This window comes from Salvia splendens, chromosome 4 (assembly GCF_004379255.2).
Source record: "Salvia splendens isolate huo1 chromosome 4, SspV2, whole genome shotgun sequence".
Taxonomy (NCBI): Eukaryota; Viridiplantae; Streptophyta; class Magnoliopsida; order Lamiales; family Lamiaceae; genus Salvia; species Salvia splendens.
In genome coordinates, this window is record NC_056035.1 from 769,319 (window position 1) to 796,297 (window position 26,979).

The following is a 26,979-nucleotide window of genomic DNA, read 5'->3' on the forward strand; positions in this document are numbered from 1 at the left end:
TATTATTCACAATAAATGTAGGGTATAAGTATAACATAATCACCCATCATGTTTTTTCAGCGGCAAAGAATCCAATCTTAACTCAATTATTTGGCCTCAAGATTCATATAGGAAAAAAAAAAGAAGCAACTTTACATGCTTGGAAAAAACAAGAGGAGAAACGAAGCATGCATGATTAATGTAAAATTGTATATTAAAGGTTCCTTTTTATTATTATTGATTTTGTTTTTTACATGAAATATTTACATGTAAAACTAATCTTTAGATTTTAATTAATTTCTATGAAATCAAGATTCTCATTCTACATAAAATTTAAACTTAATTAAAACTATTGCTCGACCTAGTCTATCAACGACGAGAGACCATAAATTTAAATTTCTTCATTGTTTTCTAAGTTGAAATACACACTACAACGATAATGAGATACAACAAATTCTGATTTCTCTATCGACTATAGTTTCTAAATTGAAACATATTAGTATATTGTATGTGCAATTATATCCGGTACTAAAAATAAATACATGAAAGTACACAAATTTTAAGTTTTATACATATAAAACTAGCTCAATCAAAATAAAAAAACAAATAAATACCCAATAAAAAGCACAAACATCCAAATAAATACATTAATTATCCCCCCCCCCCCCCGGAAAAAAAGAAGAAGTTTTCATACAACCTTTTGTTCCACTAGGGACATAATCGCCATTTTAAACCATACACAAGGACAAAACGGTCCACCCACTCAAAAAGCAAGACCCACTTTCCCTATGGTTTTCCTACACCGCGTTTGCATCTAACAAGAATCCCATTCCTCAAACTCTTTTATTTGACCTAGTATTATTATTATTACTATTATATTATTCTATAAACATGAAAATTCGTAATAAATCATAAAAAGAATAAAATCAAGTTTTTAGTAGTATAATTTTTTCTGCATGTGGTCATATCTAAGAAAATTAAAAACGTGTGGCCGGTGAGATTGTTTCTTCATTTTCATCTTCATTTTATGCGTGTATATATATATATATATATGTATATGTGTATAAGTACATCCATAAATGCAGAGAGAAAGAGAGGGAAACACCATCGATTTCCTGCTAAATCAAACCTCCAATTCTCGCTCCTCGAGCAAAACGGTCACTCAAACCAGTATAAAGATTCAACCTTTTCAATGGCGCTAGCTAGGGAGCTCATAGGCTTGTCTCTAATGGAGAAATCGTCGTTCTTCGCTTCTGCTTCGTCAACGAGGCTGGTTCTGAAGCAAAATCGGAGCCGGTCTTTTCTGCCCTTGGAGGGGAGGAGAGTACAAGTGGTGATACAGAGGAGTACAACAACCCCTGTTGCTGCGATCAGTGAGGATTTGGATTTGGTGAAAGTGCTGCCGGAAAAGGCTGTGAAATTCAAAGTTAGGGCGGTTGTGACTGTGAGGAACAAGAACAAGGAGGATTTTAAGGAGACTTTGGTTAAGCATTTGGATGCTTTTACGGATAAGATTGGGAGGAATGTTGTTTTGGAGCTGATCAGTACTGATTTTGATCCCAGTAAGTTCCATGTGTTTGATGAAATGCCTCAATGAATACTTGCTTGAATTCATCCCTTCTCTTTTCTTAGTGGATTTTGATGATTAATTATTGTATCTTTTGTGTCATTGATTAGAAACAAAGGTTCCAAAGAAAAGCAAAGAAGCTGTGTTGAAGGACTGGTCCAAGAAATCAAACCTCAAAACTGAGAGAGTGAATTACACAGCAGAGTTTGAGGTGGATTCAAATTTTGGGACTCCTGGTGCAATTACAGTTAACAATAAGCACCAAAAGGAATTCTTTTTGGAGAGTATCACAATTGAAGGATTTGCATGTGGCCCTGTGCATTTTCCCTGCAATTCTTGGGTTCAGCCCAGGAAAGATCATCCTACAAAAAGAATTTTCTTCACTAATAAGGTATAAATTATCTTATGCTTTTAATTACTAGTTGTTTTTTAATTTTCTGTTAGATTCTGGTGATATGTTTTTAGATGAGTTAAAGTTGGTTATAAAACTGTTGATTTTGATGATTATTGTTATGCTTATCTAGTGTTTGATATCTTAAGCCCTTTTTTGCAAATCGTGAATGAAATGTGATGTTTTGCTTTCAACAGCCATATTTGCCACATGAAACACCTGAGGGACTAAAGGCTCTTAGGGAGAAGGAGCTGAGAGAATTGAGAGGTGATGGGCAAGGTGAAAGAAAACTGTGTGATAGAGTGTATGACTTTGATGTGTACAATGATCTCGGCAATCCAGACAAGGGGATCGACTTTGCTCGCCCGCTTCTTGGTGGCGACAAGATTCCTTATCCTAGGCGCTGTCGAACAGGGCGCGCTCCCATGGATACTGGTCAGTGATCAATCTCAACGATATGTTTCAGTTATATGCTCGTTTTCTGATTCATGTACATGAAAAACCAGATATGAAATCTGAGAGCCGAGTAGAGAAGCCGCTGCCTACGTATGTGCCTAGAGACGAGCAATTTGAGGAGTCGAAGATGAATGCCTTTTCCACCGGGAGGCTGAAGGCGGTCCTTCATAACCTCATACCGTCTTTGATGGCTAGCATCTCCGCGAATAACCAGGATTTCAAGGGATTCTCGGACATTGACAGCCTGTACAGCGAAGGCCTTCTCCTCAAACTCGGCCTCCATGACGAGATCATGAATAAGATTCAATTGCCTAAAGCTGTCACCACAATTCAAGAAGGTGGTCTACTCAAATATGACCTTCCAAAGATTGTATCAAGTAAGTAGCTCTGTTCTCCTTTCTCGATTCAGAGACATAGTGTAGTACACGTATGATAGCAATAGTCTAAGTTTGGTGGAAAACATGAGACTAGAAATACGGATTTCGGTATAGACATGAAGAAACTTGTGTTGGCTATTGCTTTCGACTAGTGGGGGTCCCTCCCCTTAGTCGATATTTAGGTTATTATCAACCGTCGTTTGGTTTAATTAGAACCTAATTTGTAGCTCTTAAAGATGTCAAAGTGCTGATATGAACTGTGCCTGTGGCTTGCAGAGGACAAATATGCATGGTTGAGGGATGATGAGTTTGCTCGTCAAGCCATAGCCGGGGTGAACCCTGTCACCATCGAGAGGCTTCAGTCCTTTCCCCCAGTGAGTAAGCTCGACCCCGAAATCTATGGACCTCAGGAATCGGCTCTTAAGGAAGAACACATTGCTGGACAACTCAATGGCATGACCGTACAAGAGGTAGTTATTTGGGCCTTTGGAAAATACGAAAAAGCAATGGATGGTCGTAGTAGCATATGATATCTACCGTTCATCTAATGTGACGATTTTGACAGGCTTTGGATGCGAACAAGCTCTTTATCATTGATTACCATGACATTTACTTGCCATTCATCGACAAAATCAATGCCCTTGATGGCCGAAAATCATACGCAACGCGAACTGTTTACTTCTTGACCGATGCTGGAACCCTCAAGCCCATAGCTATAGAGCTCAGTCTTGCGCCAAGCTCTATGAAGCCAAACCGTGTAGTCACACCACCGGTGGATGCCACCACCTATTGGATGTGGCAGCTGGCTAAAGCCCATGTTTGCTCTAATGATGCCGGAGTTCATCAGCTTGTCAACCATTGGTACGTATTCCTCTGTTTCGTGAGAACGATGATTGTATAGCTCGATCTTGAAGTGTCATTTCTGATGGTTTACTGTTTGGTTGTATAGGCTACGAACGCATGCTACACTGGAGCCCTTCATCTTGGCAGCGCATAGGCAGATGAGCGCGATGCACCCGATCTTTAAGCTCTTGGATCCTCACATGAGGTACACGCTGGAGATCAACGGGCTGGCTCGTCAAAGCTTGCTCAGCGTGGACGGTGTGATCGAGTCTTGCTTCACCCCCGGCCGTTACTGTATGGAGATGAGTGCGGCCGCCTACTCGAGCTTCTGGCGCTTTGATCAAGAAAGCCTCCCTGCCGATCTCATCAGAAGGTATATATCTATTGCCAAATATCAGTTTGAATTTTGAAACAAACAAATGTTGTATTCAAATCCTGAAGTCTATTGTATTTTGTTTCTTTCAATCGAATTTCAGAGGAATGGCCGTGCCGGACCCCACACAGCCGCACGGGCTGAAATTGATCGTCGAAGACTATCCATACGCGTCGGACGGGCTAATGATATGGGGCGCTATCGAGAAATGGGTCCGACATTACGTGAACCACTACTACCCGGACTCGGCCCGAGTCTGCAACGACAAGGAGTTGCAGGCTTGGTACGCCGAGTCCATCAATGTGGGCCACGCAGATCTTCGTCACGCAGAGTGGTGGCCCACATTGGCAACTCCCGAGGACTTGAGTTCGATCCTCACCACCTTAATATGGCTAGCATCAGCCCAACACGCGGCCCTAAACTTCGGCCAGTACCCCTACGGAGGGTACGTCCCGAACCGGCCACCGCTCATGCGGCGGCTCATCCCAGACGAGAACGATCCGGAGTACGCCATCTTCCTCTCCGACCCGCAAAAGTACTTCTTTTGCGCGCTGCCGAGCTTGCTACAAGCTACAAAGTTCATGGCGGTGGTTGACACATTGTCGACTCACTCGCCCGACGAGGAGTACCTCGGCGAGAGGCATCACCAGTCCATATGGTCCGGTGATGCCGAGGTCATTGAGGCGTTCTACGAGTTCTCGGCCGAGATAATACAGATAGAGAAGGAAATCGAGAAGCGTAACTTGAACCCGAGCCTCCGGAACCGGTGCGGTGCCGGAGTCTTGCCATATGAGCTTCTCGTGCCGAGTTCGGAACCCGGAGTGACATGTAGAGGTGTACCTAATAGTGTGTCCATATAAGTTGACAATAATGCTAGAAAAGAGAGTTGTTAATTAGGTTTTTATGTATGTATCTATGTATGTATATTTGTATCTAAGATTAATGTCGTATCGCTCATTAGTTCAACCTAGGTTTAAATGTGTAATTTATAGAAATTAGCCTTTGTAATTGCTTTTTTAAGTGCATAGATGAGTTATTATACTATGTAAGATTAGGCTTGGAATCAATTTTCAATTATTGGGCCTCTTTAATTACCTTTCTTTATTTTTGTTTACATGGAAATCAAAATTAGCCCATTTAGCAAAAAGATCCAACTTTATGAAATAGAATCACTAGATGAAAATCTGTCTAAAATAATGAGTTTAATTCAAATTTAGCGTGCCTGCACTTTGTACATTTTAGATCTCTAAATTAAAAAAATATCACTATGTGTTTCTGAAAATAAAATAATCACATTTTCAGACCCTTTTTTACGAGTATTTGGCCTATTTTTCTTCCATTTATGATCCTATTAACGAGCCAGATCGAAAGAAAAATAAGTCATATACTGGAAAATGATCTAAAAAATGAAAGAAAAATGATCTGAAAAGAGATGTGATGATATTCTTTAACTTTAGACCTAAATTTCATAAAATATATTTTTCATAGATTAAATTTAATATTAAATCTCGAAAAATAATTGTAACAAGTAGTAGTGTGGCCAAAATGAATTTGTGTAGTTGGTGACGAGACAAATCATTCACAATCATACATTGCTTCTTGATGATGATAAAATTAAATTTGAGCTCATATCTTTTGATGATAGATCAAGGGGACATGACATCTATGGCCATCTGACTTTGCTTTCAATTACTACTATTGACGAATTTAGTTTTTTATTTCAATTTTTAGTATTAAATTATTATGAAGAATTTTTATTTTTTTATGCTGAGTTATATAAGCTGGAGTTTTACGTTTAATAACTAACTCATTACACTCATATTTTAATACAAAATAAAGTGGAATTTGCATTCACTTTTAATTAATTTTTCTTCATATTTCTTAAACGAGTCAAAGTGGAACTTTAATCGTAAATGATTGAGTATATTATATTCAGTGGATATCAGAGCTGTCTTGCACTAATGCAAATCTCTTTATCTCAATAATGTTGCACCTGAGTTCTTTATATTATCTTCTATAAAAAGTTGCAATTCTCAATTGTTAAACCAGAGTGGTTGATTTCATCTTTCAATATTAAACTCTGTGTAACAAATTTGTTGTTTTCTTTCATAATTTCATTGAAAGAGTTTCAAGCATGGCGGCTTACGGAGCTCTAGTTTCTCTTATGCATATCATAGAAACCCTTCAAAAACATCCTTCTCCTCCCATTTCTATCGACACAAAACAAGTTGAATCTATCACTCAAATTGTTACCTTCTTGCTGGAGTTTCTTGATGCTTATATTTCCCCTGTTGTTGTCGATGGCCGTAAGGCTGATCCATTGGAGCGTCGCATTGCTGATGCAGTTTATGCAGCTGAGGATGTTATCGAATCTAATGTTGTGCTAAATATTCATAAACCATTTACAATGCATGGGAAGATGATTAGTTTCATCAACTCGTTTCGAGGTGTACGTAAATCCCTAGATGCAACCGCAACTATTGAACCTTCGATACACGGGAAGAGAGCCGGTTTTCTTAACTTGTTTCGAGGTGTATGTAGACGCACAAGCGCAGCTGCCGAAAAAGACTTGTATCGCAGTATGCAAAAAGTGATAAAGGAAATGAATCTGATCAAGAAAGAAGCCATGGAGATTGAAGCCGTTGCTCAGCTGCGCAGAAAGGCCTCTTCCATTGCTGTTGGCTCCTTGACGTCTTCTTCCATTGTGAAGGAAAACATGATGGTGGGCTTTGATGAAGTGTTTCTCGAAGTCTTGGATAAGCTCACTGGAAATCAACTCAGCCGCGAAATCATCCCCATCATGGGGATGGGTGGAATTGGTAAGACCACTCTTGCCAGAAATCTATTTGAGAATGCACTTGTTAAGGAGCATTTTGATATTCGTGCTTGGACTACAATTTCTCAAACTTATAATGTTAGAGAGACACTTAGAGAAGTAGTTTTCCAAGCAAGTGGTGATTCAAGTAGTGATCTAAGTGAGGAAATATTGGGAGAAAAATTATACAAGTTTTTATATGGTAGGAGGTATCTTGTGATAATGGATGATATGTGGAGTGTTGATGCATGGGAGAAGATCAAAGTTTTCTTTCCTGATAATGGAAATGGAAGTCGGATAATCGTAACAACTAGGCTGTCAAACCTGAGTTCTCAGTTGAATGAGTCTAATAGAGTTGGTATGAATTTTTTAGATGAAGCTAATAGTTGGGATTTGTTTTGTAAAACTGTATTTGGGAAAGAAGGTTGTCCTTTCGAGTTCGAGAAAATTGGGAAGAATATTGTAGAAAATTGTAAAGGGCTTCCTTTATCAATTATTACGATAGGAGCCCTTTTGGCAAAATCTCAACGCACAAGAGAATATTGGAAGCTTATAGAGCAAAATTTAAATTCAACTGTTATCACTACTAATGACGAATTTTGCTTGAAAATATTGAGGATGAGTTATATCTATTTGCCTAACTATTTAAAGCCATGTTTTCTATATATGGGTGTCTTTGGGGAAGACAGTCGTATCCGTGTGTCAATGCTGGAGAAGCTTTGGGTTTCTGAAGGATTTTTAAAACCAAGGAGTGGGAAATGTTTGGAAACAATTGCGCAAGAAAACTTGAAAGAGTTGGTTGATAGAAATCTGGTTTTAGTTGAAAAGTTGGGATCTATTGGAAATATCAAATATTGTAAAATGCATGATTTATTGAGAGATTTATGTTTGAAAGAGGTTGAAACGGAAAGGTTTTATCATGTGTTGAAACAAGGTCCTCTGATATCTTCAGTTTCTTTCCTTGCAACTAAAGGGTTGCTTATAAGTGATGTATTGGAATCTTTGTCACGTGCTCGTCGGGTTGTTCTTAATGATGGATATCTGTTTCACAATGAATTATGGGGATCTTTTTCACATGCTCGCTCCATAATATGTGATTATTATCGTAATTCTGGATGGTGGGTTGGAGAAGTTCGCCAGCCTCACAATCTTAGATTGTTGAGGACATTCAAAGCATACAATGAAGATGACGACGAGAATGATGCTTATCTCCTAGATAATGTGTTCGAATTGGTGAATTCACGTTACCTTGCTGTTAAGGTTAGTAAGAGGTCTGAATTCCCGTCTTCAGTTGATCTGCTTTGGAATCTACACACACTGATTATTCATGGTTGGGGTGATTTTATGTTACCGATTGAAATTTGGAAATTGCATCAACTTCAACATCTCGTGTTTGGTGAAAGCAGAGTGATTCTCCCAGATCTTCCTCCCATTGAGGACAACAGTGAGGTTGTTATTATGGAGAATCTGCAGACACTCAAGGGAGTAAAGAATTTGATTTTGAATGAGGAGGTGGTTAAAAGGATTCCCAATGTGAAGAAATTGTGTCTATCATACGACCATGTGAAACAAGTGGAGGGAGAAAAGTGTGTCAGCTATCTTCAGTGTTTGAGTAAATTGGAAAACTTCCGCTGCTCCATCAGTGATGGATGCGGTAAGTATTTGCATAGTATTAGGATTCCACACTCGCTCAACAAGTTATCTATTTCCTCTGATGATGTGGAGCTGGAATACATAATGTCCGAAATCGGTTCATTGCCCCATCTTGAGAAGTTTGTATTACAGCGTGGTTGCTTTACAACAGGCAAGTGGGAAACAATTGAAGGCCAATTTCAGAGCCTCAAGTTTCTACGATTGGATTACTGCGGTGGTCTAAAAGATTGGATTGTGTCGGATAAATCTCATTTTCCGATCCTCCAGAAGCTTCATCTTCATTACTTACATCAACTGAGTGAGATCCCATCAGAAATTGGAGAAATACTTACACTCAGATCAATTGAACTGGATCGTTGTAGTAAATCAGTGGTGGAGTCAGCTAAAAAGATAGTAGAGGAACAAGAGGATTTATATGGAGACCAACTAGACCTTCATGTCCTAGTTAAAGGTTATAAGGTAAAAGCACCGAAGAGCTTGGCAAATGCCAACTTTGAAGTAGTGGAAAGGTTTTAGAGTATCATCGGAAAACTATTGCATCTCAGTCCGCCTACAACAAGTAAGCATTACAACCTTAATTAATGCTACAGATTTTTATTCTGCAACTTCTTATCTGATTAATTCTTTATGTTGATATTGTGGCTGTGGAGACTGAGCAGCTAAAGGGAAGGATTGAAGAGACATATACAAAGCTGTTACAACTACTTTGCAACGGTCAAGAAAGTTGTTCTCAGAGCGGTGGATTATTCGATTTAGTTGAAGCAGATATCGTATGCAGGGTTGTATGTATATTCTTTCTTGTTATAGTTGTATCACTATCTTTGTCAGCTAGATAAGAGAGAACGACAGGGATTCATCATGCGGTTATTGTTTCTGCTTGTAGTTCAATTGTTTGTAATTTGTGATCGATCGTTTGAGATTGAATAAGAATCACATCATCCTTTATCCGTGGATGTAGATCTTAAGTTCGAAGTTCTTTCGTGTTCTTGTATTGCTTGTCGCATTCTTTTCAATCCGTGTTTATCAGCTTAACAATTTATGTCTCTTTTTAGCATATTAAAATTTGATGTGATATACGTTGGAGAAATATGAATGTGTAGTACATGTGCATATGTGCAGCATGCAGGTGCTTTTATTGAGAGTCTCAACGACTCGGATTGGTGGCATGACAAGTGAACCCGTTGTAACCAATATGGTCATGACCAAGTACCAACAAGGATGTTAAGGTAGGCAACTCGGTGTGATGGTCTGACAATATAGCCAACCATGACTGACAAGCAAATCAGAGTGGTGGATTGACAAGAATCATCAGTGATCAACGAGGATGTTGGCCTTGAAAAGGTAACTGTGTGGCAGTTTTCTATACCAAATGTGTTCTCTTTCCTCTCCTAGGCTGTCAAACCTGAATTCTCACTTGAATGAGTCTTATAGAGTTGGTATGAATTTTTTAGATGAAGCTAATAGTTGGGATTTGTTTTGTAAAACTGTATTTGGGAAAGAAAGTTGTCTTCTTGAGTTGGAGAAAATTGGGAAGAATATTGTGGCAAATTGTAAAGGGCTTCCTTTATCAACTGCTACGATAGGAGGTCTTTTGGCAAAATCTGAGTACTCAAGAGAATATTGGGAGCTTATAGAGCAGAATTTGAATTCAATTGTTATTAACAATAATGATGAGTTTTGCTTAAAAACATCGAGGATGAGAGCTATATCTATCTGCCAAACTATTTGAAGCCATGTTTTCTGTATACCGAACGTCGGGTTGTTTGTCCTTGTAAAACTGCGTCATGGTTGTTAACAAATGAAGTCTTGTGATATTTGTCACATGTTGGTTCCATAATATGTGAGACATCCATGGAATGTGGGAAGAAGTTGAAGTTCAATTGCCTCACAATCTTAGATTATTGAGGACACTCCATGCATATGAAAAAGATGCTGAGGGTGGGGATTATTTGGTAGATAATGTGTTTGAATTGGTGAACTCACGGAATCTTCAGTGTTTGAGTAATTGGCCTAAAACTATAAGGAGCTTAATTAGCTATGCAACTTCTTGAAATGCTTTCAAGTCTTCCCCAAAAATGATTCTCTACTTTGAGAAAATATCTACAACAAAAACCTTATTTTCAACATGGATGACCAAGAGTCTTTCTTTCATAGTGCTACGATTGTATATTTAAGCTGATGATGAAAAAATAAAATTAATTTTAAGTCTTTCAGATTTTCTAGATGTGAGCAACTTGTTTCCACATGATACCTAAGGTTTTCCCACGTTGTTACAATCCCACTTTTGGAATCTTGAATTCATGTTTTTTATGATAGACTATAAAATGTTCGAGCCAAAAAAAAAAAAGGTAAACCAACAGTTCCAATAGTATATTAACATGGATGAAACATCTAAATCACCCTATATTTTATGTAAAATATATGAATGGATTAATGGGGTAAGAATTTAGGTTGGTGGAAGAGGAAAGTTGTGATATTGAATGCATTACATTCATAAACACTATAGTTTGAAGGAAACAACATGTTTGTGAAAAACAAACACTTGCTAAAGATCAATCTCCAACTACAACAACATAAAAAAAAGGTAACCTTAAAAGTGATCAAAAATGAAAATTTTCTTGATTTTTTCCACAACCAAAAAGGCCATGAAGAAATAGAAAATAAAATTTTCTACACAACACAACTAAACAACCTAAATTTACATCAAAATCAACAAATAAGCTCAATTCCCACTTTCATCTCCCTTCAATTCCTACACTAATCATCTCATTCTTGTAAGCTCTATACAAATGAGTATCGGTGTAGACGCCACGAGCCCTCACGGGATGCTTGTGTCTATACCCTTTCCTCCTCGACTTTCGCCCCATCTCCTTCTCCACCTTCTTGTCGTCTTCGTCTCCATCTTCCTTGTGCTCTTCGATCTTTGCATGCGCCTTGCCCTCTGCAGGCGCGATGTAGACAAAGGGCATGTCTCTGAGCTGCGCGATGAGCTCCAAGATCTTGACAAGCTGGCTCATGGTTGGCCTAGATTTGGGGGTGTGGTTAAGGCATTGGTGAGCCAATGCAGCTACTCTCCTAACTCCTTCGCTCGAGTATTGCCCCTCGAGGCGTGGGTCAATTATTGAGTCGAGCTTATGATGATCCTTCAAGTAAGGCTTCGCCCAGTCCACGAGGTTCTGCTCTCTGGGAGGCCGTTTCTTGTCCATGGCACGCCTCCCGGTTAGCAACTCGAGCAGGACTACTCCAAAGCTGTATACGTCGCTCTTTGTTGTCAAATGCCCTAGAACAAGGAGCAAAACATTTAATTTAGTAGAATATTAGAATTGGGCCTATACCACATTAAAATTTCGGATAAGGCGATAATGTGCCCACCAACGTTATATACTGAAACAAAATCATTCACTTAGTCGATGTGAGACTCTTAAATATGACACTAACCTTATAAGGTTTTGAAAGGTCCAATAGTTTTATATATTGAAGTAAGATCGTTTACTAAGTCGGTATGGTACAAGATTGATTGTTTTTTTACCTGTCATGATGTACTCTGGTGCTGCGTAGCCATGTGTGCCCATTATGCGCGTTGACACATGTGTTTCATCTCCCTCCGGCCCATCCTTGGCCAACCCAAAGTCGGAGAGTCTCGCGTTATAGTCCTAAATATTCAAGAAAAAGGTGTACTATGTTAGGACAAGATAAAATGTGATATACACCGTATATAGAGAGAAAGAGTAGAATTTACCGAGTCGAGGAGGATGTTAGAAGTCTTGAAATCGCGGTAGATGACCGGTTTCTCTTCACCGTGAAGGAATGCTAGGCCTTTTGCTGCCCCTAGTGCGATCTTAATCCTAGTTTCCCATGCTAGCGAAGTATATCCTGTCAAAAAATCGAGGAGAAAATGAGTATTTTTCTCATTTTCAATGATAGTGAAAAACACGATATGTAATGAAAAAACATTTACTTCGAAATAGATGGTTTTCGAGATTGCCTCTAGCCATGTACTCATAGACAAGAAGCCGGTGATCGTCTTCGCAGCAGTATCCAATCAATTTCACGAGGTTAGGGTGCTTCAGTTGCCCAAGAAGTACTACTTCAGTCTGTTTTTAAAATAAAATTAACATTAGTAAAATAGTTAATGTCTTAGGCGATAGGTCTATTTTTTATTATTAAAAAGTTGGGTAAATTTTTTATGGGAGTGGGGGTGGGTGAATGCTAACCAGCCATTCCCTGAAACCCTGCTCGCCGTCAGGGTCGAGGACCTTGACGGCGACGGCTTGGGGGCTGAGGCCCGGCCTGCACTTGTCGTCGACGAAGCCCTTGTGCACGGGCCCGAACCCACCCTCCCCGAGGAAGTTGACGGACGAGAAGTCGCTGGTCATGAGCCTGAGCTCGGAGAATGTGAAGATATGAAGATTCGCCGCAAATTTGGAGCTCGAGAGGTCGCTTAGGCAGAGGGGCGAGCCGGGATCGCTTATATCGGAGAGGGAGATTCTTGAATTCGAGCTGTGGATTGCGACATGGATTCTTGAATCCATTTTTTGGGTGACAGTGGATTTTAGACAAGATGGGAGAATCCATCTCAATGTCTTGTTCTTGATTCCCATCTCTCTCTCTCTTTCTTTTGAAATTAATGAGTTGTGTTATTGATTGAAGGGAGTTTGAATGAGTGGATATATATTGTGGGGAGAAAGGGATTTATGTGTCTTTTTCCAACATCAATTCTTGCCTTGCTTGATGTAACTGTTGGAAATCAAGCTGTTGGAATTAGTTGATTTTAGGCTAAAAAGCCTAAATTGAGTTTCCATGAGGTTTCTCGAATTAGTTTTTTGGGACGACACGTTAGTCACTATCTCCTACTGGAATATTTATTTATGTTCATATTATAGATAGATTTGATTAAATATGTCATGTATTATTTAATTATTGGATTTAATTGTACACATTGTATATGCCATGTACTATTATTTATTTGTTAGATATAATTGTACACGTCTAATTTGACGTGTATAAATGTCCAAGTGTGTTGCATGAGTTGTGGATTCAAATAATTTATGTACAAATGGATGAATTCTATCATGATTTTGAAAATGCTCATATAAGTGTCTGTTCGGTATGCACTATTAATCAGTATTAAGTGTCACCCTTTAAATTGGTGTTCCGTTGAAAAAATTGATGTCACCCTTTAAATTGAAGTCGACATAACTAATGCAATTTGACTATTTTAATTAGACTATTCATCTAGTCTTACCCTCTCCTACTAAATCAATCCTAGATAAAGTCCATTCTATCAAAAAAGCTCATCTCTGTTGTATCCTATATTGTTATCCACCATTATTTTATATGGTTAACCGAACGGGACCTAAATGAATTATTCTTATCCTATGTCTATCGTTCTATCATGAAAATCGGGTGCAAAGTCCTTCGCACTACTTTGAGCCTAGGGTGTTTAATCATGTGCAAAGTCTTTTCGAAGATTTTGAGTCTTTTAGCGAACTCTTGTCAAGTCTTTGTAGTTGGATTTTGCATGATAGCTTATGTGTTTTTTTTTCATTACATATTAAATAAATAAAATATTAATATAGTATTACATATTAATAGATTATCCTCAAAAGTAAAAAAAATGTGCAATATGACAATTATAGGGGTAGGAATTAGTAAGGATATATAATTACTTTTAAATATTATCTCTATCCACATAAAAATAGTCTTAGTCTTAAATGATATGGATTTTAATACAAAATTGATAAAGTAGGTTGAAGTGTTGTGAGCACGCAGAAAATAGAATTCACTTGAAATGAAAAAATAAATCTACTTTTTATAGACATAGATAATACTAATTTCAGGGATTTTCAATCAAGTTAGCAGCTACTTTATCAGATTTTGAGTAACCCCACAGTCCCACTAGGCTAATTGGCAAAAGCTTTATTTTGTTAAAATATTTACTTCTGAATTTACGGACTATATTAATTAAGTTATATCTAAATATATATAACGTGATTTAAATTTTCAATTCATGTAAAATAATATTTTATTTATCTTATATTTCTTTTTACTTGGATAAATAAAATACTTTTATTGTCTGTTTTACACATACTACTACATAATATGTGGAATTCTTGACTCAATCAAATACACCTTTTCCTTAATTTATTAGTCAAAAAGCTTCTTACATCACTCCCCTGAGGAAGAATAGAAATGGGAATATAAATTGCCCGCACGGGCTTAACTCAGTTGGTTCCTGGGTGGTAGATTGTCCCTAAGCAGACAGGATCAAATGCTGGCAGCCGCAGTGTGGGAGTTTCACCACTGTGGTGGCTCCTTGTGTGCTGGTTACCAGTGTAAGTTCCTCCCACCTAATGGGCCGCTGAGGTACCGTGTTTGAACCCCTCCATAGCGATGTTGGGCCGGGTTATGGGGGCGCCTGGAGTGAGCGAATCACCTTTTGTCCCTAAGAAATGGGAATATAAAGCACTATCGTCAATGCGTCACACTGTAGGGTCAAGTCAATAGTCTAAAAATATAGTGGACTATTTAAATAATTGAAATCAATATGCTCAAATTGTGTAGCAAATTTTGAATTCAAAATTATTAATTAAACGCGTATTGCTACCATGATAATACAATTTCGTAAAATTTTAAAACTAACCGGGTATAAAATTTACTCTAAGTATTTGATTTTGGGATCTATTTTAGAATTGAGTTTATTTAATACAAGTCGCGTTAGGGTAATACTAATTTATAGTAATAACTAATAACTTTCATTTTTTTTATTAAAATTATCAACACAAAGACATAATAATATCAATATAACATGTAAATTTAAATATCAACACACAGACATAAATTTATCAACATAAGAAAATTGATAAATTTATGGCTTTATGTTAATATTTTTAACCTACAAAATTAAAATTAATATTTGTTCACACACCTATATAATACTACTATAATTTAGGTAGAGAATAAAGAGAATGGGCAGAAAAAATGACATATACGGTAACTGCATTCACTCTCGGTCTTAACATGACGAAGTACAATTAGTTAATACACTGAATTATTATTATTATTATTATTATTATTATTATTATTATTATTATTATTATTTTTACTGAACTGAAAAATAAGTCTCGAAAGTCAGAAAGTCAACACATGTAGATAATAAATTGGTACTATTAATTTATTTATTAATTTTATTCTGTAATTTGACGTCAATATTAGTTGCAATATTATTAACAAAGATTATAGAAATTTGCAAACAGATATTAATGACATCAATTTGGCATCATGAGTGATCAAGTCCTATTTTACAACCAATCTATATTCTTATTTTCTCAAATATTTTGTTAACAATGTCAATGCATCACTCACTTTTCAAGTCGGCTAAAAGATTTCCATATTTTAAGTCAAATTGTGTAGCAACAATTATTTTTTGTTTTTTTAACTTTATTTAAATTTAACTATACAAATAATCGACTCAAGTTTTATTTGTGTGTGTGCCGGTAATTTGTATCAGAAAAAAAAATTCAAACTTGATTCGTTTGAATAGATCAATTTTGAATTAGTAAATAGGAGTATTATACTAGTAGTAATAAGTATCAAACTTAGAAAATAAGGGGAGATCTTTGAAATAATCTAAGTACTTTATTAATTTTTTTCAGATACGGTTGTTATAATGCGTTACAGAGACAAGTTTAAGTACTGTTAGCGTCTGAAAACTCAAGTTGTAATGATTTCTATACAACTAAGATTTAATTTAATTCGATGATTATTAGCACGTTGGTGAATTTTATTGACTAATTATTAATATTGTCCTAGGATGCGTTATATTGTTAACTATTTAAGTTGTTAACTCATCAAAGCAGTATATTAAAAATGTCAAAATGATGACATTAAAATGTCAACACATAATATCAACATAATATATTGAAATGTCAACAAAATTATGTGTTGACATATTAACGTCATCGTGTTGACATTTTTAATACACTGCATTGATGGGTTAGCAGAATTAACTACTTAATAAAATTAGCAGCGGATCACACCTCATCACACCATATAATTTAGCAACGGATTACACCCCATTGCGCTATATAATTGAAAATGACTACTATACTATTAATAGCTAAGTGGAATATCTTAAAGCAGGATTATCTTTCAGGTGGCTTAAGATGTTTCCCATTGGCCATCGCAATACAAAAATCTAAAGTCATATGTTACCAAATTCCTGATTAATTAATTTATTTTTGTTGTGAACTTTAGGGAAAAAAAAGTGTGACAAAAGTTGAATTTTATTTTTATTTTTTTTCGTCCGAGGTTTAAGATTGTATATCTCATCAATACGTCGAGCAATTTTTACTTTTTATTAGTTCAAGTAGTGTAAGAAGTCAATAATCTAAAGCTATATCTGAAATTATAAGAAGAAAATCGAGTTTTATTCATAATTGTTAAAACAAGTTGCAGAAAACAAATAAATCTTTTAATGGCTGCTATACTCCGCCACATTGCATATCAAAATTTCCTCAATTTATTAAATTCGTAATCAGTCCTAATCGAGTTTCCAATTTCTTCTATTATAATTTTATTTTTTCTACGCGTGAATATTACATTATAAATAGTCCATGTCACACGACTTACACTCGGTCTCACATTTTAAACATGTTATGAAATTCTAAATATTTATCGAAACTCGACTCGTATGAATGATTTCCAATCTGGTCGTGGTTCAATTCAAATAGTAAATTGATAATCATAATAATTATTTCACATGTATGGTGTATTCAAATAAAAAATTAAATTATCAACTGACACGCTTATTATTATGCTATAATAAATTTATAGATTGCAAGTTCTAACCATAAAATTATCCAAAAAATATTTTTATTTGCATGACTCAATAAAAATGCACAATCATGAGAAATAATACACGCCCTGCAACAACTCTAATTTAAATAATAATAATGATAATAACAATAACAATAATAACAACAACAATAATTATTATTATTGTAATAAAGGAGAGAAAGATTTAACAAGTGATGTAAAAATTGGTGACATCATTCCGATTCGAAATTAAATTATTATAGATAATAAAATATACTCCAGTGGAAAATGTGAACATATAAACCGACTAAAAATTTAATCGTCAACAAGTTTGAATCAGTAATGATTATTAACAAAATAGTCCAGCTCAAATTCCAATTTTTCAGATTAATAAAATGTTTATATTTTATTTGAAATCTATTTTCTTATCATATACTACCGCTATTAACTTTATTATCATCATTACAAAGTAAAGAAATTTGGAAAGCCATCCATGTAGACTTGAGCAACAACAAACATTTTCAACCCACAAATAGGCCTTAAATCATCGACATTATTATTATTATATATAAACATAAAAAATGGAGGTCCAGAAAAAAAAAAATCCAACATCTAAATGATGAAAGAATTGGCTAGATTTCTACTATGATCACAAGAATATCAGAGAATCCGACAATAATCATAAGATTTTTTAACACTATATATGTCAAGATTCACCACTAGCATAGCAACAACTTCATTCACACTTCATAATAGGAAAACGATTGTAGTTGAAAGTAGCTCGACGCGATCATTTATGGGTCGCTTCGTATGAAAACAATGAATGAAATGAAGAAGATCGTGTAACGGGAAATATTTTATAAAGACTGTTGATGAAAACAAAATCTGCTCATTTTCACACTTGCCTCACCTGAGGCAGGGACGGGCAAAGAAAGTTAAAGGGAATGTAGAGTTTTAAAAACCGAATCTACTATTTCCTCATTATATGGAAGCTATAACCTGAGGTCCAGAGGCATCGCCTTCTTGAGGGCGTTCTTTGCTGATACTCTCCCTTAGATGATGTGAACGAAACAAAACTGAAGTCACATGGAAATAACGAACATCCACGGATCTCCACCATCCATGGTGACCAACGAATGATATGTACACGAAAAGAGATCTGCAAATTTCAGGCAATTAAGTAGGTGTCACACATTTAAGTTAAGTTCTTAGATGGCTACTTATAAGTAAAGTGGGTGGAACGAACCTTTGATGGATAAATATTGAACAGCGACGTCTGTAACATTAGGGTCTTTAGTGTCACATGAAGCCAGAAAGAATACATGACATTTTGCTATCTGAAAACCAAGCTGCCATTTTGTAGTGGCCTCAACCTTTCTATGAGGGACTGGTAGAAGGACTTCAGTGCCTTGAAGTCATTGCCCTAATAACGAACACAACATAACAACGGACCAAATAACTGAGCTGCCTAAAACATTTTGGTCCACAGTTAAGCTCTCTACTCAATCACTGAATAAATTTACTTTTGTGATTCTGACAGTTGGGAATTATCTTATTCTATATGGCTCGATGTCAGTTTAGGAAGCATAGGAGCCATCAGCGGATTTTGACCTAATCAGGTGCTATAGAGATTTGGATGCATAAACAGTTAGGGACCTGAAAACTAATCCTAGCATGACCAGGAAAGTATTGAAAGCGTTAGACTGTACCTGCAGCGTTTGACAATACTGTTCGGCCAAGTCTTGGGGGCAATGTATACTTGGAAAACACTTTGATACGAATTGAAGAAGAAAATCATTGCCAAATTTCTCATACATGACCTTTTGGGCAGTTACTATTTCACCAAATAAGAGGACCTGTCAAAATGCCACATGAAGAAGAAAAAGGAAGTGATTAAGCATGCATTGGACAAACAATAGTAGACAGCAAAATGAGAAGAAGCAGAGCATCAAACACCAGCTAAGAGAATATGATCTCCTCTTTATATACATTTTCTTTTAGATGTTCCGTATTTTAATTTATAAGAAAGACACATAGTTGTGATACATAAAGTACATGCGTACTTATTTGGTAAAATTTTAAAATGTTAATCAGTGAATGGTGAAAACAAATTGATACATAGCTAAAATTTGATCTGATCTGAACAAAGCTTACAGTATTTGCATCACGAAACTCAAAGGATTTATCAAGCACACTGTACAGGCAACAATTGACTGCAAATGTCTCGATTATGAACTTCTGAAAACCAGGCACCTGAAAATAGACCTACTTTCAGTATTATGAATAGATTGATAAAGCATAAATAATAGGCATCCAAGTACAATACCGATTCTTTGCCATAAGGACCAGAGCACCAATCCTTGATTAGCCTAATGAATACTTGAACACATGCCTGAAATTAACAAAATTTTATTTATTAAACCCAAATTACTGACATCGAGCACAAAGGTTGTAAAACGAATCTAAGAAATGCAAGAGTTAGACATTGTACCTTTCTAATATTGATATCCTTATGATTGCAAGAATTATGTAACAGCAAATGCATCATCAACTCAAGGTGCGGAGCACATTTAGGGGACAAGAAGACTGACGAAAGCTCGTGTGTAGCAATTACATTTAGAAATATAAAGAATGTTTTTTGAAGCTCTTGCAATTCGCGAATTTCCTGAAACAAAATACAAATTGAGATTCACAACACAGTTGATTGTTAGATGCAATGGAGAGATTGGGATTAAAGTAGACATCAGGCTAACTGATAATCTGATATGTTGGCCTTAATTCATACTAGTATGTAAAAAAGGTATAATTTGCCAATGAAATAATGACATTTCAAGCAAACTGTCCAGAAAGCAATTTTTGCAAAAAAGTCCATATGCATTTCCCCACACAAAAACCTGAACAAGCAATTCAAACACCTAATGTTAAATGAAAACTATAATGGTATGCTTCCAGCCAAGAGAGACAGAGGGTACATAATATTGATACGTGGTCCAAACTGCTTATTTGCTGCGAGAAGCTTCAATTTTACTGTGTTAATTTAAGAATAAGCCCATATTACATCATGCTGCATAGTCCTTGTAAAGATAATTTTCCAATTTATCAACTCAAATAACATCAGGAGCTAGTTCACATACCTCACCGCAGCTGCCTGGCCCTGACTGAATATCATTCCTTGGGAGAATACTGAATACCCTACTAGCAATAACAGGGTACACAGCTTCCAAGATGTCATGGGCTTCGGTAGCAAATTTGCAGATGAGCTGATTCAGAAGTACAAGAAAACCCACCAGTTCCTTGGGCTGAAAAAAAAAGCACTATAAGACATCACCTTTATAACATAGCAACAAAGTAGATTATATTGATAGTGCATATAACTTTACTTCAGAACTCATCACTAATAAGTAATAACTGAGGACGTTTTAAAGAAAATATGCTCATTTACATCCCAACCTCAAATCAGTAACTACTTAATGAGGCTGAATGAGAAATATATGGAGTATGGACATATACGCGGTGGAGACTGGAGAGTATAGTTTCATACAAGAACAGTGTATCTAAACCATACAAGCCCAATGGTTAGTACATGCACACATCCCATTCAGTATCCTAGCAAGATATTTTACAGAATAAGTAAACGCAAATGTAAAATCATCAAACATACAAAATCACGGGCACATCAGAAAGTTCAAAACATCCACCATTTATTTCAGAACATATTAACAACAAGAACTTGGTGCAACCTTTATGAGTAACTCACATACAAACTCTACGGAGTTTAGAATAAAAAAATAAAAAATAGTGATATGAGATTTGAGAAAAATAATTAAGAGGCAAATCTTTATACCTCACTTTCTATTAGCAACTGGCCCAGTGCATTTGGAAGATAAGGAAATATAGAAGGTCCTAGAATGTCGACCATACGATGAATGAAAGATGTAACCTAGAAAAATAATGTGTCGTTAGAAAGAGTTTGAAATATGTAAATCAAGTCGAGAGATACGCAACTCTTACCTTACTTCGCAGGGGCTCTACCTTCGGGAAGACAACAAGAATTTGCAGGAGGATATCCAAAGTCTGGAATAGATTATGAGTCATCAGAGTGTTAACATATCATGAGAGAGTGAAAAAGGAGAGAGAGTGGTTGATGGCATTGAGAAAAAGGGAGAAAGCTAGGTGTACATTAATATAGTAGGAACATAGTACTTGCCATTTCTCCAACACATTATTTTTTGCCACGCTAGATACTAAATCAAGTACAAAAGAAGGAAAAACTTAATAGTTACCTTTTTGAACATGAGACCAATTCCAGGGCGGGTGGTAGTTACCAGACGCTGACTGAAGCCCTAATCACACAAAATTCATAAGTTTGTAGCAAATACTTGCATAAAACAGTTAATACAACCATATCCCTACAGACCCAAAGTATGTTTTATGGTCACAAATTAACCAAAAGTATATGTTGCCAAGAATGTGACATTTTTCCTAAAAATAAATGTGTATCAAACTTCCAGATAGCCATAAAGTATGTTTCAACCAAAAATACATGTCAAGAATGTGACATCTTACTCAAAATTGTAGATCGTTAAGCATTTCGTTACCCTAAAACAAATTTACTTGCACCAACAGAAATAGGAAAATGGGACAAAGCCTGTTTCACTATAATCATGAAAAAGAAATAGACATAACCTAACATGCACAATATGACATGAGATACTTGAGACATCGATGAAAACCTTGCTAAGGGCATTAATAGCCATAACTGTTTGCTGCATATTTTCAATCTGCAGAAGAGACTCTTCAGGATGCTGAGGCTTAGCATTTAAGAGGGCCACCTCAACCTGCACAAGCATAAATTTGCAATTAAGTGTGGTTTTTCCACCATACAACAAAGCCACAGAAGGTAAAAATCCTTCACCACAGCTACAAAATCCCAGTGTATTAAAAGAAAAGATACTATCATATGCAAATTTTGACCTGCTGGCAAAGAGGAGTCAGCAATGACGAGAGATAATCAGACTGTTTCTCAAGGGGTACATCTTCCATCCCAATTAACAAGCCAATTGCCTAAAAGAACAAGAAGACAACATCAGATAACAGAATCCCTATCTTATTGAATCAAAAGCATTTATGTATATAACTGACCTCAAAAATGTGACTTCCATCTTCAGATACTGAAACATCGTTTGAGACCCTGCCCATTCTTGTGAATTGGGCAACTGTATCCTGTAGGCTCTGGTATTTGTTGTGCACAAATGTGTCAGAGAGAAAACAAATATATAGCAGCATCTTTGAGAGCACATTCTACAGAAACAAATATGAAAGTCGAGAGGTTGAACTGATACCTGCAAGATCGTCTCAATGTAAGGCACAAGCTTTGCTTTTAGCAATTTCACAACCCTCATGAAGAGATAACTCGCCCTTCTGCTGACATTCACATTTGGATGGTGTATACCTCTCTCATCAAGAAAGGCACGCAGTGCAATTGGAATATATTGTGTATTCTCTGATACAAACTTCACGTATCTTGTTATTATATCCAAATACACATGCGCAACGAGCCTATTGGAGTGGCAAGGAAATCGCGTTGATAACAGCATTGGTATCAATTCACCAAGTAGACCATTACCCACCCTCATAGCATCATCATTTAATGATTCGCCGAGCGCATATAATAAGGAAAGAGAAGCCTCAACTTCTTCAACATTTCTATCTTCTGTGGATGACATAGAATTACCCAGTGAGTTTTTTATGAACACCTGAGTAAGATCCGATGCAACACGGCCAACATTTCGGAACAATACAAACAAATCCTTCCGAAACTCCGCCATCCTATCTGCTTCTTGCTGTCCAATCTTGTCCAGTATGTCCAGATTATTTCGATACATGGGATCAAATTGAATCTGCATTCGAATCTCTTCCAGTATTTGGCTTAAATGAAGCAGCTGTCGGTCTGTCAATGTGGAGTTCTTCATTGTACCAACATAAACTGAGAGAAAGTGCACAATGCTAAATGATGAATCGACTTCGCCATTCTGGATAATATTGAAAACTGATGGCAAAACCTCATTCAGAAGTTCTACAGCAACTTCTTTACCATCCTCTGGTTTCAAATGCTTAGAACATTCCAAAACTTCAACTGCATACCCTGTGAGCAAAGAAGCCACACCAGAAGCCAACTCCGAGCCACTATCATCCGTAACCAACCTAAATACCCTAGATATCTGAAGGCCTTGCAAAAGAGCAAGCTTTGATTTATACTCCATCCTTTTTGATACCACCGCAAGAACAGCACCAGACGCAGCAGCTCGGAGCTGATCTGCTAACCCATCCACCAACATAAGTTCAAACAGCAACCGAGTAAATGCATCATTAGCTATCAACCCTATGTCAATCCACGAAACGTACTTGCTCATAGAATTCAAAACACTAGAACATAGGTCAGGCTCTGAATTCTTATACATCGAAACAATGTCATACCACGCTATAACCATCTGAGGCACGCACTGCACCCTCATTGCATCCTTAATCCTTCCCGCCTTAGCCACATCATCCCCACTGCGCGGATAATCCAAGCTAATTAACTCATCATCCATCACATTCAAAACTCGACAAAACATATCAATCACAGCAGCTCCTTTACTCAGTTTATGCAAGAAATCAACAAAAACAGATTGCCAGATTTCCGGATACTCATAACTAATCAATGTCACAAAAACCTGAGAAAGCTTATTCTTTACAAACGAAGGGCTCTCGAAAATCCTCGCCGCATTAGTGTCATTGGCATGGACAGGTTCTCCACACGCCATCGAAAACACGGATTTCCGAATCAAATCCTTCTCCTCCAATGACATTGAAGGGTACCTAACTCGAAGAATCTCATGGAGGCACTGCAAACACCAAAACTTAACCTCCACTAGGTTCGAAACACAAAACTTTTCTATACAAATGCTACAAATTGACGGCCTATCCTTAACTTGCTGAATAAAGGCAGCTGCTTGTTCTTTTAGCACCGAATTAATCGTACCGGATTCATCAAAGCTTATCAGAATGGCCTTTTCCAGATCATCCATTACTCGCTAAAAACCCTAAAACCTAGAATCAGACCTTCAAAACCCTCAAAAACCAATCCCGATTGCCAACTCAACTTAGTTCTACCAATAAACTCGATTTCTCCACTTCTTTATCAAATTGATCGAACGAACAGAGCCTACATACCTTTAATTAAAGAGACGTTTTTTTTTATTATAGAGAGAGCTTGGATTTTGAGCAAAGATTCGACAATGAGGTGCATCCGAGTTTATCAGACTTCGAATATATCGGTGAATATGTATATGTGTACAGATTGATACACGATTTAAGAGAGGGGGAAAACGATTGATACACGATTTGAGAGAGAGAGTGGAGGTGAAGGAGAGGTTTATATAATGGCTGGAGAATGGAGAAAAAGCTGAGGAAGGTGGATTTTCAGTGAATTCATATTTATAGCTCTCCTCATTTTTTTAATCATATTTACACAAAAATATCGAATATTGATTTCTTTGCTTTATGATTTCCTTCTAATTTTCAACTAAATATTTGCTAGGTATAGTGCCATTTGAGGATTTGGGCCATTTGGCCACACCTTTATCAAGGAAAATTCTTATTAAAATCTCACCGTCTGTAAATACGTATGTTCATTCTGTAAAGATATTATAACGTATAAAGATTGAGACAATAAAACTCAAGTTAATTGATAAAACGTATATTTTCTAATTAATATGTCAAAACTCAAAAGGTTTAAGTCACTATGATCACTACGATGTACGACTAATTAAATTATTATTCTGTTGAAAATAATAGGAGTAGTAATAATTAAACATCCAATCTATATTTAACTAGGCTATGATTCAATCGGGCTTTTAATTTGGGCTTCTAACGTGTTCGACGTTTATCGATTAAAACCCTTGAAAGCCCAACGTTGGGCCCACCCAAACACATTGGCATTAGCCATAAAAAGAATGTCAATATATATCTAGATATTTTATATAGCCACCTTAAAAGAGTGTGGGGCAAATGCCCTTCCTCAAATATGTTTAACTATACTATTTTATTGCCCCTTCACTAATTATGCACTTGACACGTATTTACAACGTGTTTTAAATTTTCGATGTTATGGAGTAGTATTATAAAATACAACACCAAATGTAAATGAAAATCACATCTCTTTAAAAAAACGGTCATAATTTAGAAACAAAAAGGTGATTTGTATTGTATGGACATAATGAAAAAGGAAAAAAAAGAGGGGGTTCACACAAAACGACACAGTTTTGTGTAGTAAAGAGAGAGACAGCTCCATGAAATTTGGGGCCTTGATTCATTAGAGCATCCACGGTAGGACGGATGTCCCGACTAACATCCCAACGAACTTCCCAAAAACATCTTCTGCCACGTCATAAGGACATCTCACTGCGCAATGACGGACATCCCGACAAACATTCCGACGGACATCCACAATAATTAAAAAAAATAAAAATCAGGACGTCCGTCGGGAACCCGCAATGGCGGACGTCACGATAGACGTCGTCGGAAATCCGCAGAACTCCGGTGTCCACAAGCGACGTCCGCGTCTGTCTCGCGCTCGCCTAATGGCGGACGTCCAGCACGCCAGTCCAACGTCCGCGGAGGATGCTTTTAGAATTAGGTCAACTTGTTTTTGGAATCTAATTTTGCCACAATCAACGCACGCCTCTATTCTCTTGATTTGATTTCAGCATTAATTGTTTCCTACTAGTACTAATTGATAAGCCATTCTCTCCTTTTCTCAATAAATATCTATTGATTTCTCCTTCTATCAATAGTGTATTCTATGGTCATCAAATATTATGCGTTCATCAAATATTATGCGTTCAAATTACTAATAAGTCAATGATTTACGGAAAAAATGAGTAATTAAATCATTTGCATTAACAACAAAATTATAATGAGAAGTTTCTTGGAGCTTCTTAATAATATAGACTTCATGTACATGACATATTTTATGCATGAAGTGAGCGATATCTAGTGGACCCATAAAGCAGAAGAAGTTGCGAACCAGTCTATCTATGTCTAGATGAGCCAAATGTTAACCTTCTTTCCTTTTCGCCATTATATGTTTAATTATAAAATTTTTAGTATATCCATACACTCAAAACATATTCACTAAATGTTCTTTTATACTCTCTCCATCCCCGATTAACTGTCACTATTTTCCATTTCGGTCTGTCCTTTAATAATTGTCGCACTTCATTTTTACCATAAATGTTAAGTAGGTCTCACATTTCACTAACTCACTTCACTCATATTTTATTATAAAATCAATATAAAAAAAGTGAGTCTCATATTCCACTAACTTTTTCAACTAACTTTTCTTTACATTTCTTAAAACCCGTGTCCGGTCAAAGAGTGATAATTAATAGAGGGGGAGTAATTCTCAAAATTATTCAATATATTTTTACTTTCTCTAATGTGATTTTCTAGCTACGCAGTTGTGTAGAATCTAGTGGCCAAATTTATTAGATAATTGTTGTTTTCTTGGTGTGAAATAATTTCATTGACCTAATGAGTTTATGAGTTTCATTATTTTGGAGTTTGTCTGTGTTTGTTACGATAAAGAAGAAACAAGAAAAATAAGAGAGGAAAACAAAGTAAATATAGTTATATACTCCCTCCGTCCCGAGCTACTCGCTCATT

General features: G+C 36.4%; 4 protein-coding genes across 8 annotated transcripts; 2 read left to right on the forward strand and 2 right to left on the reverse strand.

Moving 5' to 3' along the window:
* The first annotated feature begins 953 nt into the window (after positions 1-953).
* On the forward strand, positions 954-5,035 carry LOC121797735 (linoleate 13S-lipoxygenase 3-1, chloroplastic-like). Its single transcript, XM_042196424.1, has 8 exons — positions 954-1,541; positions 1,657-1,937; positions 2,135-2,372; positions 2,444-2,770; positions 3,047-3,240; positions 3,336-3,631; positions 3,720-3,986; positions 4,090-5,035. The coding sequence occupies exons 1-8, from the start codon at positions 1,007-1,009 to the stop codon at positions 4,844-4,846; spliced, it is 2,895 nt and encodes a 964-aa protein (XP_042052358.1). The 5' UTR covers positions 954-1,006; the 3' UTR covers positions 4,847-5,035.
* Positions 5,036-6,014: 979 nt separating this feature from the next.
* On the forward strand, positions 6,015-9,399 carry LOC121797737 (putative late blight resistance protein homolog R1A-3). Of its 2 annotated transcripts, none has more exons than XM_042196427.1 (2): positions 6,015-9,013; positions 9,105-9,399. In XM_042196427.1, the coding sequence occupies exon 1, from the start codon at positions 6,121-6,123 to the stop codon at positions 8,968-8,970; it is 2,850 nt and encodes a 949-aa protein (XP_042052361.1). In that variant the 5' UTR covers positions 6,015-6,120; the 3' UTR covers positions 8,971-9,013; positions 9,105-9,399. The 2 variants fall into 2 exon arrangements, with proteins under 2 accessions (XP_042052361.1, XP_042052362.1); XM_042196428.1 differs by having other exon boundaries at positions 9,114-9,399.
* Positions 9,400-11,051: 1,652 nt separating this feature from the next.
* Positions 11,052-13,072, reverse strand: LOC121797738 (serine/threonine-protein kinase RIPK-like). Its single transcript, XM_042196429.1, has 5 exons — positions 12,669-13,072; positions 12,413-12,548; positions 12,194-12,327; positions 11,984-12,107; positions 11,052-11,734 (listed from the first exon to the last, which is right to left on the reverse strand). The coding sequence occupies exons 1-5, from the start codon at positions 13,053-13,055 to the stop codon at positions 11,190-11,192; spliced, it is 1,326 nt and encodes a 441-aa protein (XP_042052363.1). The 5' UTR covers positions 13,056-13,072; the 3' UTR covers positions 11,052-11,189.
* A 5,037-nt stretch (positions 13,073-18,109) lies between these two features.
* On the reverse strand, positions 18,110-24,723 carry LOC121797740 (exportin-T-like). Of its 4 annotated transcripts, none has more exons than XM_042196431.1 (14): positions 22,614-24,723; positions 22,414-22,503; positions 22,246-22,335; positions 22,005-22,109; positions 21,555-21,614; positions 21,283-21,345; positions 21,116-21,211; positions 20,406-20,570; positions 19,763-19,936; positions 19,598-19,663; positions 19,426-19,524; positions 18,981-19,127; positions 18,518-18,547; positions 18,110-18,430 (listed from the first exon to the last, which is right to left on the reverse strand). In XM_042196431.1, exons 1-14 carry the CDS (start codon positions 24,339-24,341, stop codon positions 18,242-18,244), a joined length of 3,102 nt encoding a protein of 1,033 aa, XP_042052365.1. In that variant the 5' UTR covers positions 24,342-24,723; the 3' UTR covers positions 18,110-18,241. The 4 variants fall into 4 exon arrangements, 3 of the variants coding, with proteins under 3 accessions (XP_042052365.1, XP_042052367.1, XP_042052366.1); XR_006049955.1 differs by having other exon boundaries at positions 18,312-18,430; positions 18,518-18,694; positions 22,614-24,722; XM_042196433.1 differs by lacking the exon at positions 18,110-18,430 and having other exon boundaries at positions 18,547-18,739.
* Positions 24,724-26,979: the final 2,256 nt, after the last annotated feature.